This window comes from Colletotrichum spaethianum, assembly GCF_022836535.1.
Source record: "Colletotrichum spaethianum MAFF 239500 DNA, contig01, whole genome shotgun sequence".
Lineage (NCBI taxonomy): Eukaryota > Fungi > Ascomycota > Sordariomycetes > Glomerellales > Glomerellaceae > Colletotrichum > Colletotrichum spaethianum.
The window spans coordinates 2,019,778-2,037,129 of record NW_026054771.1 but is presented as its reverse complement, the minus strand read 5'-3'; the positions used below and the strand labels follow the sequence as shown (position 1 = coordinate 2,037,129).

The 17,352-nt window shown below is 53.2% G+C and overlaps 3 protein-coding genes across 3 annotated transcripts; all 3 read right to left on the bottom strand.

Moving 5' to 3' along the window:
- Positions 1 to 312: 312 nt before the first annotated feature.
- Positions 313 to 654, bottom strand: ColSpa_00553 (uncharacterized protein; the record flags this gene model as incomplete). The annotated part of the gene is made up of 1 exon (XM_049266765.1): positions 313 to 654. The coding sequence occupies one exon, from the start codon at positions 652 to 654 to the stop codon at positions 313 to 315; it is 342 nt and encodes a 113-aa protein (XP_049122722.1).
- A 7,041-nt stretch (positions 655 to 7,695) lies between these two features.
- ColSpa_00552 (uncharacterized protein) lies at positions 7,696 to 10,801 on the bottom strand (the record flags this gene model as incomplete). Its single annotated transcript, XM_049266764.1, has 3 exons — positions 7,696 to 10,077; positions 10,130 to 10,672; positions 10,742 to 10,801. 3 exons carry the CDS (start codon positions 10,799 to 10,801, stop codon positions 7,696 to 7,698), a joined length of 2,985 nt encoding a protein of 994 aa, XP_049122721.1.
- Positions 10,802 to 15,113: 4,312 nt separating this feature from the next.
- On the bottom strand, positions 15,114 to 16,190 carry ColSpa_00551 (uncharacterized protein; the record flags this gene model as incomplete). The annotated part of the gene is made up of 2 exons (XM_049266763.1): positions 15,114 to 15,958; positions 16,136 to 16,190. The coding sequence occupies 2 exons, from the start codon at positions 16,188 to 16,190 to the stop codon at positions 15,114 to 15,116; spliced, it is 900 nt and encodes a 299-aa protein (XP_049122720.1).
- Positions 16,191 to 17,352: the final 1,162 nt, after the last annotated feature.

The following is a 17,352-nucleotide window of genomic DNA, read 5'->3' as shown; positions in this document are numbered from 1 at the left end:
GTCAAATTTGATAATTCGTATGGGTATTGTTGAAGCCTTGATGCAGCCAAGGCGGTGGTAGTCATATGCGTATCGCTTGTGTGTATAGCCAACTGATGTTTCCTGTACAGATGGCGTGAATTCGTAAGGGGTGTCGTGTATTTCGTAGGCCAGGACTCAAATGCGTAAGCTTTCCAGATACCTTTGTCGAGGTAGGGAAACGGCGGTATGTTATGCGCTCTGCATTCCCGCGCCTGGCCTTCTGGTAACTTTCCGTTCATCTTCGATATGTTTGGCGATAATTTGCTAGCCGTTTTCTTTTTCTTTTCCCTCTCATTTTTTGAAGACTTCGAGGTCGTACTCTTCAACCTGTTCTGTAGATCGTCCGGCCTCTGGCTCCTTCGGCTTTGCCCTCAGCTGGCTCTCGAGGTCTTGAATATGGGTCTCCGTCTTCAACTTGGCTCCGTTCTCTGGCGCCGCTTCCACAGAGCGAGGCTCAGTCTGATTGGTGTTGGCCTTGCCGATTTCCTCCCCTACCAAATCTGATATTGACGATTCCTCGTTTGCAATCACGCGTGGTCGTTTATAACCGCCGCTTGATATCGTTTTTGGTGTTTGAGTCGAAGACGTAGTATTCACAACTGCTCTAGTCGACCACGATGAGATGTTCGTCATCTGGAGGATTTTCGGGGACAATCTCGACCAGACTTGGCGTGTACTCGGGAGGCAGGCGACGAAGATTCCTACACAGAGCTCGACGGCAGACCAGACAGAAGTTTCAAACGAGTCTGCTAGCGTATCTATAATAAAAATGTAAGTAACTGATATGATTGGTGTAGATGGCACCTGACCTGTAGGGTTGGGAGACTTCGCAAAATCTTTAAGCACGTAGAGACGGTAGGCACTAACTGCTGTGAGGCTTTTCTCGGTTAGCAGCAGTCAACGTTGCACGGGGATTCTCACTCAATAATATTGTTACTCACAATATCCCAACGCTGAACATAAGCAAAACGCCTATCTTCTTTCGGAGTTGCATGTTCAAACTGTAGATTTGCGAAGCGGGTAGTGCGAGCATCCAAAGATCCAGCACGAAGTTTATCGAGCCATGGGCTAAACCAAACGCATTCTCGCTAAAGCATTTGCCTTCTGTCTCCCTTGTCCATCCATCCCAGAAGTAGTGCAAGGGTTGGCAGGAAGCAAATGAGGCAGCAAAGAAACCAGAATAAAGTAGAAGGTTGAAAAGCTGGGTATACCACAAGACCTTTCTGAACCCACGATCGGGAAAGATTCGGAGGTAAAGGAACAGGATCGAAGCCTTGATAAAGGCCAAGGCCAGCATATAACAGAAGGTCAAGATAAAAAATAACTTTGATCAGTTAGTACATTACGGATAACGAGCAAAGTAACTTGGAAATCAGGTGTTTACCAGAAGGTTTAAAGTAACCTCTTCCGGGGTAAGAGTCCAGGTGTCTTTTCCCGCGCCGGCCTTCTCAGCTAGATATAGACGTAAGTCTCGCAATAGACCAAATATATTCTGAACAGCTTACAGATAAAACTTGCCGGTATAAAGGCTAAAAAAACTGTCTGCAAGATAGTCAATCAATGTTCCAATAGCCAAATACTTAGAGAGGGTAAGGCATACATATGCAAACATGATGGTTGCATCGTCCCAACCCCAAGGCGAAAGCTTCGTGCACTTATTGATAATCCGTGTCAGAATAAAGAAAGAAGGGAATAAGCAAATAACCCATCGGAACACTGCTATTTGCTTGGCGTTGTCAACTGCGGGCTTTCCGCAAGAGGTCATTGTCTGGTTTTTGGCAACTGCAACTTGGGGCAATTAGCTTGGATCCCTGGTGCCGATGCGATCGTTTCAATTCTTCCTACCCAGTGCTTCCTTGGCGGTGCAGTTCGCCACATAGCAGTTTTCAACGTAGCTAAGGAAAGGATCATTACAAACGCAAGTTTGGTTCGTAACAGAGCAGTCGTTATAGCCGATTTCTTGTACAATACAGTTGATCTGAGCGCGTAAGCAGGTACCGAATCGAAAGTGTGTTTGGGGTTTACTTACGCCACAGGTTGGAACGCCCTGGAACGAAGTCAAATTGAACGCACTTACGACGCTTCCTAGCCCGGCAAAGCAAGCCAGCAAGAGGAAGGATCGAGCGGCGAACATCTTGACGTTGGGTTCCCGGACTTGAGAGGTCGCAGAAAGTGGACAAAAGTCAAGGTAGGCTTGCCAAGGTATACTTGTTCATGGTGTTGACCTGCCTTTGACTTTAAAAGGCAGGGACCTATCATGGAATATATGGCCAACGGACTTCTTACGTAGCCAGGATCAAATCCCGCGCTCTCTTGGGGCCGGTATTCCTTCCCCGGGATCTGAAAGACTACCGCGGCAAAGGGGCCACTTCTACTGCCGTTGAAGATTCCGATGATCAGCACAGCCAATGGGGTTTTTGATAGCCAGTGAAACCCTTGACGCTTCACAATGTAAGTTGAGGTTAAGAGCATGTGGAGTTTGGGGTCAACCGTTCTCTACGGCAGTGCAGTGCGCACTGGCAGATGCCAAACTACCCTGTCAAGGTATGACTACCTACACAGGCCCAGGCATCAGTGAGTCCTCAACATGTGGTTCCCTCTTCTTCCATGAGACATGAAAAGTCTGTGCGACGAGCTAGTCACTGCAAAACTCCATACTAGCGTATGAAGCAAAGCGCCGAGTTTTAATGGTGGTGTGCCTCAAAGTATCCATTCCGTCCAAGGTTAATTCCTCGTTTTGGGAGGATGCTTATGGAACTACTCAGATAAGCCGTCATTCCAGCTTCTCGCCAGGTAAAGAAAGTGGGGACGAGCCCGACGTCGTTGCTCGGGCCCTCATTAGTGATAGCACGGGCGCTGAGCACGCGTGGCACCCTAGTTGTCTTCCAGGGCTTAAGGCTTTGACACATCGGATGACAGATGGACGACGCAGCGAACATAAGCAAGTCCAAGGGTGAGTAAGCCGCTGTGTCCGCGACGTTACAGGGGCACCATGGTCTCGGCTTTCGCGTCGGTGCCGAGGATCTCTGCGCGACTTTGGGAAAGCTGTTCGCAATCCATGGATGGCTTACACATAAGAGGATAGATCTGCGTTTTGATGGGCCGAAGGAGTAGACCCTAACCTTAGTGGACGTTTTCCTCACACTTGCAGAGTACTGGCGAACTTATTTTGGTTCGTAAAACAGGCTTCCGCTTGTTCGTCCAGGCGTTTGTTTGTAACGTCGACGTCCTACTATACGAGAGCTGGGGAATCAAGCAGAATAACGGGACAATTTTCACGATTTTCTGGGGATTTTGTGGATTATTCCAGCACCGCAGGATCTCTTCGATGTTGAGAGTTACATGACTCAGCGTACCATGTTATGTGCGGGGCAATTTTCAACCCACGTGCTTATGTCTACCAAATAGTAGGTATGGACAGTGACAGTACCCCAACCTTGTTGATCTCACTGCTGTGTCTGGAAATGCATATGATGTTACTGTAGATCCTCAATTCGGTGTTCCGTATTTCCTTGATGTCCGTGGCACGGTCCTTTCACTAACCCACAACCACCGCCGTTTGTTAACAAAGTCCACGTGGATGCATTACGGCCCTCTTGCTATTGGCTTGTCTTTTATGGGCGGCCTTATCGATAGAGGAGAACTCCTACTGAGGGGGTTATATTCCTCCCTTTTAACCGAAGGGGGTACAGGGACTGGGTCTACTCATTGCTGTCAGCTTAGAGGCCTCCGATGAGCACACTGGCTGCTGTCTGGGAGAACAGTATGACGATCCAGCAGATCTTCTCGTGGTGCTCAATGTCAGTAAAAACGCTGGGTGTGGCACGATGCGTCGAGCGCAGTCGGAACCTGTCTTCGGGTGGTGTAGTGGAGACATTTTAGCCAGGAACCACTTCCAAAAGTGTAGACAAACTATGCCAGCCCCGAAGCCCACAAGCTAATGCAAGGGATCCTAGCACAGTATTGGTTAATGTCGAAGGAGATGACACTCCCTAACCTTCATAGCTCTGGAGGCGGGAGGCGGACTACTCGAGCATGTGAGGCAACCGCGCGGTTCCCGGTGAGAGCTTAGAACACGATTCAGTGCTCTGTGGGGCTTGATAGAAGTTGTCCAAACCAACGAATCGATATGATGTCGGCAGACCCGGCAATCTTCGATCGCAAGACAAGCGGCCGGGTCGGTGCAGAAGATATGTTACATTGCGATGGAATAACTTATAGCAAAAATGGTTGAGTTGATAGACAGAGTGCAAGTAGCTGTATAGTAACTGGAAGCTGTACCCGATGTTGCCCTGGGTTTCCGGTAGGTCGTGTCAAATTGGGTGTTACCAGGAGGTGTTGAAGCCATCATTGGCGATGCTCTCAACTACGAGAAACCAAACGGTACTACGTTCCAGGCGGAAAATATCGTAATTCTTCATTTTCTCAGGAATGGATGTCAGTCTGACCCGGAGCTTAGGATCAATGGCCGCGGCATTCAAGCATTTGGAGAAGATCCATATTGGGTGTTATCATGGATGCTCGACCCAAGCATAAAGAGCATGCCGCCAGAGCGTCTCATGAGAGCCTAAACCCTGCGGTCGAGTTTCATCAACTTGGGGTCATTTCGTCGACAACGGCGCGGCAGCTGTTCATGGCCACGGTTGCGCCAGTAGTCGATTGCGCTTTGAACTTATGGATGCATGCGTGCAACGACGGACTTGTGGAACCTATCACTTCACCGATAAGCGACCCAAGATTCCTCCATGGCTGGTTTGACAGAGATTTAAGCTTTTGACAGGCCAGCCCCCTTCCTCACTTAAGAGAACTGCATCAGCCAATTCAACCACTGCAGTGCTCTAGAGTCTCTCAGCGAGAGCGAACCATATCCCATACCGGATTGCTTCTTTCTTTTCCGACGATTTTGATATCAATACTGCATTCCAATAACTGAGTCAAATGTTTTGTTAACTACTGGTGCACTCACCAAGGACTTTTCCAAACATCAACAAACATTTCGCAAGCAAAATTCGTCGCTGCCGCTGGACCTTTCTAGCATAGCAGCAGTCCCTTGCTCTCATCAGACGTTGTATCTAGACCTCTTGACGAAGTAGGAATCAGGTAGGTAGGGGTTTTTCAAGGCTTGGCAGATGACAATTGACCGGCTCTGTATCTTCACATTGACAACACGGTTCTGCGTCACAATGTCAGATGCAATGCGACCGTTTGGGAAACATAGGCTTTCCTCTTTTCACCATCCTGATGGACTCTTGCACGACAGTTGACATAAGCGTCTAGCCTTACAAGTGTTTCGAGCCCCCTTGGGGGGCGGAGAGTTGAGATTCGTCTCTAAGTGTCTTCGGACTGTACTAGACCGTTTATGGGAGTTTGGACAACAACTTACACTGAATATGTACCATTGTAGGCTTGTCGGCCAGTGCTTAAGGCTTGCGATACCACGGTGATATCAAGCGTCCCTTCGTTTACGCACCTACTCACCCTGTTTCCTTCTCCACAGTCTTCTACCACGATGTGAATCAGGGAACGTGGACTCGAGGCAAACACAGTCCTTCTCGAAGTGAATATTCTTTAGTTGAGTGCCCTTCCTGTGAGACTTCCATGCCGAAATAAGCGTAGAGAACCCTCTGAAAACGCAAAAGGGATCACGCTGGCGCTGTTGATAGCCTAAATCGATAAATGAAGGCATATAAGACTCATTACGCCATTGACTTCAAGTGCATGGTTTTTATCATCCGCCGACTGTCTATCTCATCTGCCTTTTTATCAACATGCCAGATCTATCTATCATAATATGCACATCTATGATGCCAAATTTCCAACTGTGCTTCTCGCATGGGTGGTGGCAGCGGATCAAAATCATCAAGGTCAACATCCCGCAGTAAATGGACCTTGAATTGCAATCAAGCCTCTCACAGACCCAGATTGCGGTTAGGTCAAGTGCTGTCCCGGGAAGCTTTATTTGGCGGCACCTCCTGCGGCCTCAGGATTTCTGCCTGTCCCCAAGGAAGAATCCTGAAGAACGATAACCGCATTTCGATCAGTGGGCCTTTATGCCGGGATGGCGAATCATGAAGCAGCCGTATTTATGTTACGCTTGACCCGCAGTCCTGTCCAGCTTCACTAGAACTGGAGAGCAAAGCCAGCGTTTTGGTGACGCTCCCTGGATGTTCCGCCGGCTTCCAGCTGAACCACAAGGTCCACGTTTCAGACATATCCTCAATTTGTCCCAGCGACAACGGATTTAACGGAAAGCGCTGTGTAAACTCCAAGGTGCCGTTGTGTCTATAGAGAGAAGAATCACCAGCGATGGGTCTTGTATCAACAGTCAGACGATCGGCTATCCCACCAGCGGCCAATACGGCCAAATCGACAACACCGGCGCTTCTTACCAGACACCGCGACGTCCTACGGGAACGGACGCTAGAAGGTACCATCACGTCTCCGGCGAAACCCATTCTTGTCTTTCTTAGGTAAGCTTTAACGCTAAGGGCAACACATGCATCATGAAGTCTCCGCCATCGTGCCCTCAGGGCAATGTCCCGGAAAACACAAAGAGCGTATCTTCGGACAAGCCCTCCTGTTCACTCGGGACCGAGACTCCTACGGACACAGCCTCTGGTACTTCCCGTTACTGCCCGTCTTCTATGAAGTGGAACGGTAAGCTGTGTTCTTTCGAGGTCCCTCACAACGGCTGATACCTGGATGGCGGTCGACTGAAGTCGGTGACCGCTGCCGAGTCATACCCGTCGTATCCTCCTTTTACTCTCCCGAAAACACCTAGCTTGGTTGCAACCGTTGCATTCGCACAATCCCCTTTAACGCCCGTCCGGCCCCACCCGCAACGGCACAGTCTGCTCCTCCATGGATAGATCGACTCGTCCCAAAACCACGGCTTAACTAAACAGCAACTGCGATCCTATGGTGCAAGGTCTCGCGCCCGCAAGCGACTCACCTCCAGAGAGAAAGTTACGTCACCACTGCAGGTACCACCCCATCCCCGTGCCCTTCTCTTGCCAATCTGATGAGGGGGAATGCGTTATCGACCGGCCCGTATGCAAGGAAGGCGTTCAAGTTTGATAGGGGAAGACTGTTTCCAACCCCGGTTTTTCCCCCTGCCTGACTCACAGCAACTTTATTCGATGGTTCGTGTGATGGGCTTGCCAAGTAACCGCAACAAAGATTAACATTGTTCCCCAATCCTCCTCAAATCCGCTGCCTGTGCTACATCGTGAGCCGATATACAGTGCGTGTTACGTGCCTTTGCAGAGCCGATGCAACACGTGGGCACTGCGATTGTCATACCGGACACGGAACAGGGCACATTTGATCATGTCGGAAAGACTACTCATTAAATCTATAATGTATTCTCGCCGGCACTGTGCCGGGAAACCCTTGATGGGGACGCCGCAAGGTCCCATGCAATGTTCAGTCTATGTCTCATCTCTGATCATTATCACTTTGTGAATAAAGGAGAAAGAAAGTCGACGTGTCGACATGATTCTGTCCACACCCGCCATCCCTCAATGGAACATTTGGAGTTTTAACCCCTTTCGCTCACAAATCAACGCCGAATTTCATGCCAACACATGGAGACCAGATCCCGGACCGTGAGTCAACCCTCTGTTCTATCATCGCCCACAAAAGAAAAGCCCGTCATCCCGTCACATTTTCATCTCACCACCCGTCGTTGGGGCGCCGCCTTGACCCACGGAAGTAGTCGTACTGCGTCGGGTCCTGGTCCGTGTCGGCGTCGGCCTGCGGGAGTCCACTATACCCCCTTGGTCCGCCGCCCAACGCACCCACAGTCGGGCCCGGCGTAGGCACGCTAACGGGCATGCCCGCGGCATTGCGCACGAGGGCCGTGTCGCTTCCGTTGCTATTAATATTATACAAAGGGCTACGAGAACGGTCGCCCATGGTCGCCTGTTGTGTGTAGCCGGCCTGTGGTGAACCTAATATTGTTGGAGATTGACGGCCACTGCCGGTGGGCGACATGTAGCCGGCAGGCGGAGTAGGTCTAAAGGCAGAAAATCCAGACTGGGCAGAAACGTCGCGCCGCTGCTGGCCGGTCATGCCGCCCTGCAAGGGAGCGCCAGTAGGGGTCCCGGGGCGAGAGCCGTAGTCCGACAAAGATCCGGGTGTGCCAGGGCGCATGATGTCGGGGTCGCGGCCGAAAAGGTCACCCTGGCCGTGTTCATCTGCAAACTCTGCTCTGTTCTTGTAGAATTCGAAATCGAGGTTCGACTCGGAAACGAATTCAAAACCGGGTACGTTCGCCGACTTGCCGGGCTTGCCAGAGCTCATGGGATCTAGGGCATATGTGTCTGAGTAGCCGGACACACTCATCATATCGCCAGTGTTCACCTCCCTTCCATCTGAGAGACGACCCTTGTAAACGATGTGCAGGTAAGGCTGTGCCTTCTGGTGCACCATCGGCGTGATGAGAGGCTTGTACAAGGCAGGGTGACCAAAACGCGATGCCAAACGCTCACTGCGCAATCGAGCCTCCTTCTGCATGCCGGCCTCGGGGTGCTTGGCAACATTGGTCGTCGAGAGGTAATGAATCTTGTCGTCAAAGACTCTGGAGCAGACGATCTTAAAAATGATCAAGAGAATGGGCAGAGGCACGATGGCCAAGGCCTGGCTATGGTAGGCCCAGTCGGCTCGGGCCCAGGCGCTGAGGAAGAAGACGCAGTTCGACAGGAAGACAGCAAAGAGCATGCGGTTGACGAGGACGCGCCAGAACATGCCTCCCGACTCGGTCTTGGTGACAAAGATGTAGAGCAGCAGGTACTTCTTGAGCCAATAATCGATTCCATAGTACAAGGTGGCGGCCGGAAGGACCAAAGGCTGAATGCCGGAGAAGCCCAGGGCGACGGTCGCGTAGTAGAGGAAGTAGTTGTAGTACATGGCGTATTCGAATGAAGGAGGCGCTGTGAGCTCAATCAGCTCTCTGGGCGTCGGGCTCGAGAACTTTCGCACAAAGAAACTGTAGACGAGTGTCCAGAGCTGGGCGAGGTCAATAGCGGCACCGAGATTGCGCTGGAGAAGCCAGGTGACCCAGAAAGGGCTGACTTTGCACAAGGCTGTAAAGATCGTTGTCGCAAGGTTCTGATCAATAATGGCCTGCCACGCATCGATACTTTTCTCACTTGTTTCGGAAACAACGGCGGACACAAAAGACCAGACGGCGCTGAAGAGCGAGAACACGATGAGGTTGTTGAAGACGAAGAAGGCGTAGAGCTTGGCCATGACGTGACGCTCACGACCCGTCTTGGTCTGATCTCCGGCTTTCATAGAAAGTCGACGGAAGATCATGGGGAGGACGAGGTAGACGAGCGACATCAGCGCAGGCGACGCGATACCCTGGACGATGGCCCACCAGTTCGGGTCCCTCGCAAGCTCTTCCCGGAACGCCTTCCATACGTTGCCGAGATTGTCTAAATTGATGAGGAAGATGGCAATCAAGGCGTTGGGGGCAATCCACACAAAAGTGAGCACTGCGATCCAAAGGTTGTTGACGATACGTCTCCACCGGCGGACCGAGGAGCTGAGGGGCAGGTTGTCCCAGATAATGTCGTTCGGACGCGGGGCCAATGTGATTGTTGCGCCATGTGGGTGCTTCTTGCGACTGGCATAGGCGATGTTGTGTGCCTCGGCGATGTCAGAGTAACTGGCAAACCCGTAGGGCATGGTGCTCCGCTTGTCGACGCTCAGTCGGACCTCCTTGATCTCGATTTCAAGCTCCTTGATCCGCTGCGTCAGATACTCGATGGCGTCAACCTTTTGACCCTTGGGGTACGTGGCGAACGACGGATCCTTCTTGGAGGGCTTGCACATCGGCCGGGCTGCCGGGAGCTGATCGGGCTTCTTCATGTACTTGGCCAAGACTTGTTCGAGCTTGCGGACGGTGTGATCATGCTGCTCGATCAATTTAGGGAGATCCTTGACGTTTCGAGCGATGGCAGTGCGAGAGAAGGAAGAAGCGGGCACGACTTCGTCGATGATTCTCGCAATGCCCTCATCTGAGCATCTGTCCTTAGGAATGTCGTACATCTGCCACGGTTAGTCTCGACTCGGGGAAGGCGGCCGTTCTAACAACACTCACCATCAACGTTCGCGCGTGCAGACTGTTTTGGTACTCCTCGCTCTCAAAGTACTTGCGGCGGAGCAGCAGCACCTTGCGGTAGTTCCACCACAAGAAGCCCATGACCGTGAACGTGATCATATACGCAACGGCGACCTGGGCCCAGTACGCATCGCCCCAGACAGCTATAGGAGTAATTGCGTCGAGCCAAGTTCCATCAATATCCTGAGCACGGTTGGATAGGTAGGTGGGGATGAGGATCGCAAGGGTAAATATGGAAATGGTGCTGAACATGTAGAGGCACATGCGGACGAAGCGTAGAAAGATGGTGGCATCCATGCCGGCATGATGAACAAATTCAACCTCGGTCGTGTTCCATAGTGGCGGGATCCATGACCATATTTTCTTGCCAATGGGCGGAGGAGCATGTCTCTCGTCGGCGTGTTTGAGCTTGGGCGCGTAGACGGACTGGTTATATGGTCGGAGAAAGGAGAAGGTAAGGGCGATACCGACTGTGACGCCTAGAGAAGTGGCCAAGGCAGCCCAGATGGAGTTCTTTTGCAGCTATTTCTGAACGTCAGTATTCGGGTACTTTGATGGGACGGCCGGCCGAGGGAAGTGCTGCTCGCTTACCTGTTGGCTGTAAGGATTCTTTATCAAGTCCAGCAACTGCTTGCCGGCATCTTGACTCATTTTGGCTGACGAGCCCCCTTGGGGCGCGGGGGGTTGAGATGCGTCTCTAGGTGTCTTCGGCGGAGAAAGAGGCGCCGGAGGTCCTCGTTGACGATGTTATCTTTGCACGAGGTATTCGATCGAGCGGCGACGATTCGAGAGAAACGGCCTGTCAGTCGGCCGTGGCGTTATGAGGATGGTGATACGAAGCTAGTCGAACGTATTATCTGAAGTCCTTGTCGTCGCAAAGCAAGGGACGTTTCGGTTTGCGCTTTCGTGCGAGTGATGATGGACGCACAAAGACCGGCTGTGACGTAGCAAAGGAGGCAGGACGACAAGTGAATGACGCAAGGTGCCGCAGCGAGAGTCGGGGGAAAGATGTCGTCGGAGGTTCCTGAAAGGCGTGCAGTTGTTCCCAGTGCGCTCGGTTCGGATTGGGAAGCAGTGGGGCTGCAGACGTCGACGAGGAGGAAAATGGACGAAGCGAACGACTGACCGAAGGAGGGTCGACGGGATCACGGGGGCATGGAGGGGGGGAGATTTGGGAGAAAAGAGGGATGTGATTTCAAGCGAGCGTGGAGGATGAAGTTTAGGTAAGGTAAAGTAAGGTACGAGATAATGTGGTCAAGGGAGACGGTAGGGGATGGATAGGGCGAAAGAGGAGGAGAGGGATGTAAAGGCATAGAAGGAAGCACGAAGTTTGTTGAGCCTAGAAAGGATTGCGTATGTCACTCCAAGGACATCCCCGTCTCTTGGGTGCGCCGATATCCGGGTCTATCGCTGGAGGAGTGTGTGTGGTCGACACCGACCCATTCTCCTGGACTCAGTCCTAGCTTGCGAGCGAAAAAATAAAAAATAAAAACCCCCATAAAAACAACATGCGTAAGAGGACCCCAGCGTAGGGGATTGGCTCGCCTCACGTCCCTGCAATTCTTGCGCTAATGGGGTCTCGAGGAGAAGACCCACCTCACCCGACCCACCATTACCAAGGTGAGATACGTATCGGTTCTGTACCTGCTGCTCAAGTCATGCATTCTTCCTCCCCCATGGTGGCTGCTCACTTCCCACTGCTCAACTCACTCTCCGTAGTCAGGAGTAGCAATGTGGGATGCTTGGATCTGACTATCGAGGCTGTTAAATATCAGCATAATCCCAAAGAGCATCTTACTCCTCCATACTCTCTGCATGTCTCAATCTGCCAACAGCTGCAGGAACGCTGGATGTGGGCGTTGCAAGTACATACATGCAGGGTCTGGGAGGTGCTTCTACATAGTATGAATGTACATACAGAATCTCAGTAATGGGTTGTCGGTACGTACTCCCAGGACGGTTCAGGCGGAAACGGTTCTTCCAGTCTCGTGGACGGAAATCATGGACAATACCGAACATCAGACGACCTGATCGGGCAAGTTGGCAAGGAAAAACACAACTGCCATCCAAAGAGAAAGGCTCCACCAGGCCCGTTGCTGGCTTTTCACGTCTTTTGACTGGCACCGCAGCCAAGCTCGGGACACCTGAAAGTGCTTAGGGAGCATGGGCCCGCCCCCCAAGAGTCAGTCCATGGAACCGTGCTGCGAAGAACCGTCTTCTCGCAAGCGCATCGGCAGGCCCGCGGCACGCCGTGGCTGTGTCTATTTTTGACATAGCTAAGTGGGCCAGAATTGTGCTGCCTTCGCCCACTCACCCCCCATCACACGCTGGCATAGAAGAGACTTGGGAGGGCCCGCCAACGAGTCCTATACCCGTATAGGTCCTGCACCTGCTGGGAAAGGGATGGCTTTGGGGTCGATGAATACGAGGCGGCCGGCATCTAGGCCACATCTGGTTCTCGTTCACAGAGTGCTTCTCCTCTGGCTTCCCACTATCGTACAATGTTGATATGCTCAGGTCTTGATGCAAACGATGCACCGCTACGCCCAGCTGATACTCGGGGCTGCACAATTCCTCTGTCCCAGGAACGGACAAAGATCTGCATCTAGGTAGCAGGGACTCTCCGGTCGGCCCATGAGACCAGGGTGTGGGTTTGCTCGCGTGAGCGCGCCAAAGGCCCCAATGCCATCATTCCACACAGCAAGAGCCGGACGCTGCAGTCTGACACCCAGGTTCTCATGTAGAGTCTGTTGCCGTCGAGGTCTCTCTCTCCCTTCCGTTTCGTTGGCGCCGTTTGGCTGCGCCTTGCAGCGGAAAGACGGCATCTCAATCATGGCTCTTCATTTCTTCGACATCATTGCAATGTCAAGCAGCACCCTGCGCCCGGGTGTCAGGTTAATTGGAAAGGGGGCCGCCTTTGCGTCCCCTCCCCGCAACACCCAAATACCGACAGTCCTCGCATGTCCTTGGGAGGAGGACCCCCAGGGACAGAATCGTCGAGCAGGGCTGTGCATTGAGGGGGAGTCCTTGGGGGCCTTGGGAATTCGGGGGGAAAGGGGGGTTCGTTCGTACCTACATGCATGCAATAAGTCCTTTTTGTGGAGAGGATTGGAAAAGACTGGAGACAACTGACGCGACCAGAGTCCTGAGATGAGGTTTGACCGGATCAAACTCAATGCAAAGGCCACTGCCAGTCAGAAGAGGGCAATGGACTGTGTACGAGGGATCGCCCAGCTACATTCAAGGAAGGTGAGTGCCCTTTCAGGTACGCTCCAAAAGAACAACCCAAAAAAACCCTCCATAAATCTCCCTCCCTTGGAACAGAATCACTGCTACTTCGCCACGCTGTGTTGGGATGCCCCCTCGACCGGAACTCGCGCGAGCTGAAAAATAAGCATTTTCTAACTTCCGTAACCACGAAACCAGCTTTGTCCTCGTCCCTCGTCCCGACGCGCCGAACCAACTTTTTCTCACCAAGGCTCCAATCCCCAGTGACAAGTTTCCACCCGTGATATCACGAGGCTCGAACCAAGGCCCAAAGGGGGACGACTCAAGCAAAGCGACCCTCACCCACTGCCAAGACCCGCCCGATCCCCCCCAAGCGCACGCTACCTTATTCCAGAACACCCCCAAGAAACTAGCACAGAACATCGCGGAGGAGGGGGGGAAACGTATCCCACGGAAACGGAAGGGGGGTCGGGGCCTTTACGGTACTTCAGGTGACCCCGTCGACGCGACTTCCCACACCAGGCGCCAGAAGAAGCCGGCCCGTCTCGCCCTTACGTCACAGTCCGAGCGGCGGCCTCTCGTTCTTGACTCCCTCATGGCTTTCACGCCCCGCCCTCTCAAGCCACCGCCGCCGTCCCCGTTTTGGCGTTGAGAAACACGCAACGACACCCGCACCGTGGGGGAAAAAGCCGTTCGTCCTCGATACCGCCTAGCGTTCTGTGTTCCCCCTTCTTTGTTTACTCCTCGTCCCGGGAGAGGGGTTGCATTCGTCACGACTCGCCCGTTTTGCGTTCTTTTCTGCTCGGATAAACATCTTGTTTCTCTTTCCGCGCGCGCGCGTCCTCGACTTGTGGGGCACATACTTTTTCTTCGTCTCTGTTTCTTGCATCTCACCCAGATCGACACCCGTTTAGGTACTTGACAACTAGTACAAAAGATGACCGCATGTGCCTTTTGCGTTCCGAGGGCTTCATTCCCGTCAAGAGAAAAAAGGGGTCCCGCAAGCCTGGCATTCCTCGCCCACTTGCGTGGTCTTCAACATGATCTGCAAACCCTTGGCCCTTGGTGACGCGGTTTGGTGGACCCTCAAATTCTGTCACGGTCTGGACCGAACAGCCCGGGGCCTCTAAAGACGTCATCGACTTCCTCTAGACCTTGTCGATCTCACCTCATTGAGTTCTCTCCTCTTGGACGATGGCACATGCCATGGACTCGGACCAGTTGTCCTGTTCAACCGATGCTCATATCAGTTGTGAAGAGCTCGTCGATCTGTTTACTGCCTAGGGTTGTTTGCGTTTCACCGAAGCTGTTTAGGGCAAGACATTGGAAGAGAAACAGCTGCTCACCGAGGCGATGAACAAGAAAGACCGGCTTCGCCTGCATAATGTTCGGAGCTTTTGCGAGCATGAACCACGTTGGTCGTCAAAGCAGACATCGTATATGTGATCAAAACGTGATTGGAAGTTGCATGTGCAAGCATCGTACTATTTACAAGCTCCTCCATCTGTTCCCTTGATTGCTGGTTCAAATTCGAGCCGACGCAGAAAAGCAAGAAATAACAGCAGCATCCGCACCACCTTTTGCCTACCCATCATGAACTTGCGGGAATATGGAATATACCCGCGTATATGGCGTCATCCGAGCCTTGACCGGATGGTCTTGTGTTGACTGCTTTCACTCAAGAAAAGTCGAAGCGATGATGTCCGCTTCCCAAACAACCAATCTGTCCATAAATTCAAACAGGTCCCTGTGAGCGGGTCTTACGCGCAGTCCTGCCGACAGGGTGAATGACCTTCTTCACATTTCTGGCCACCTTGTGACCGAAAGACTCCTTTTCCTTGCTTGGTAAGTCTTTCTTGGGCGACTCCTTAGCGGCACCGTTTGAAGGAGGGCGGCCGGGTCCCCTCTTGGCCTTCTTCTCGGCTGGCTTTTCCTCAGCCGCCTCCTCGACTCCGTTGGTGCCGTTGGCCCCGTTGGTCTCGACGAGGTCGTCCGCCTTGCGCTTGTCACCGACCTTGGCTTCGGACAGGACAGCTTGCGGCGCAGCTTCACGTTCGCCCGCACCGGCAGGCTCGGCATCGTTGAGAGCGCCCGTCATCTCAACATCCTTGGTCGCAGCACCGTTGACGGCTTCAGCCTTCTCAGTGATGGGCTCCTTGACCGGCTCGTCGTCGACTACGGGCGCCTTGGCGGGCTCTTGCGCGATGGGTTCTTCTACCGATGCCTTCACGGGCTCAGCATAAGACGCGGACGTCCCGGCCGACTGCTCGGCAGGGATGGCTTTCGGCTCCTGGACTCCCGTCATAGCGACGGGGCCGTCCTGGTCGGGAACCTCTTCGATGGAGGCGGGCTTTGGCGCATCAACGCTAGGTTTTGACGCAGCTGGCGCATCAGCTGGCGGAGCAAGCGCAGGCGGTTCCTCGAGCTTAGCAGGTTCGGCGAGAGGGGCTGCTGATGTCTCGGGCACTGGCGCAGTCTCTTCCCTCTCATCCTTCTTCTCCTCGGCAGGCTTTGTCTCAGTGGCTACAGGCTCCATAGGCTTGGTGTCTGCGCTGGTAGTGGCTACAACAGTCTCTGGGACTGCGACCAGGAAGGAATGTTAGCGCATGGAGGTCTAAGCATGATGGTTGAACTGCGTCGGGAACGCCTCGCTCAAACAACAAATCGATTTTGGCCAGCGCAAAAGGCTCAAACATCATATCAGCAGTACCGAGTCGACGCGATCACGATGAGAGCTTCGACATGCTTCGCACTCACCTTTGTCGGCGCCAACAGCGGCGGGAGCAGCTCCAGGAACGGGAATGGGGTCCATGGCGATGACGTAACGGGAGTTCGTAGGCGCACAGTGCGCGATCGGTAATGTCGCAGTCGGTCTTGGATATGGGGCTCAATGGCCGTACTCGAGTATCGATGAGGGTATGAGCTGATGGGAATGGCTACGGTGATGTCGATTGGCGATGGAAAGCTGGAGAGGAGGGGGTGAAGTTGAGTTGGGAAGAGGCGGAGAAGAGAAGAGGGAAGAGGGAAGAAGAGGTGAGGTTAAAGTCGGAGTCGGAGAAGCAGCAGGAAGCATGGGAGCTCCTCCTCACCCGCTGGGCCTGGCTGCAACCACACGGCAGGTCATCGTACAGAAACATGGGGTTGGGGGGAGGGCCGGTCCTGCTCCTGGGTCTACGGGACGAATCAGCAGCGGGAAGGGCAAGGGCGGCTCGGGACACGCCATCGCCCATCGCCTCGGTGTGTGTGTGTGTGTGCGCGCGCGCACATGGACTATCTGCGCGGGCCATGAGGAGCTGCGTTGCGTTGCGCTGCGCTGGCCGCCGACCTTAGCTAAACAGAACAGGGAGCGGACCTCGAGCGACGAGAGTGAAGCTATGAGGATGCAAGGAAACGGCCGGTAGGAACAAGGTTCCCCTCGCGACAAATTGGGTGGAGAGGCACCTCTCATCTGCCGTCATGCCAATCTGACGTGACGAAGAGCTCCACGGCCGCTGGCCAAACCTGGCGATCTTGGACCTTGGGATGTTGCAGGGCTGGAGCTTAGCCCCGGTTAAGAGCCGGTTAATCCAAAAGAGGCCTAGTCGCTTCGTGGAGCTGCCGAGCTGGGTTTCCTAAGGTAAGAAAGGCTGACTTGGGTGAGCTGTTTCGCTGGTCGATGATCGCGACAGCGATTGAACGGCGGCATGTCATGGCCGTCTCCTCGATTTTTGCAGGAAATAGAGAATAGACGAAGGTGTAACAGAGGCACAGGGCCTCTTTTGTGGTAAACACAGCCTGGGAGTGTTGCAAGTCCGTCTCATCGTTTGCGACGTCGAATCTTTCCCCAGGCGGTGGTGGTCCAAGGACCGTGTGTGCGTCGGTTCCGATGGCACTGTGACGCCGTCGCACCAGCAGCTCTCCCTCTCGCTCTCTTGCTTGTGCGATAGGATGGCTGGCCACGCTTGCCAGGGCAGAACTGCAGAGTTGTAGTGTTG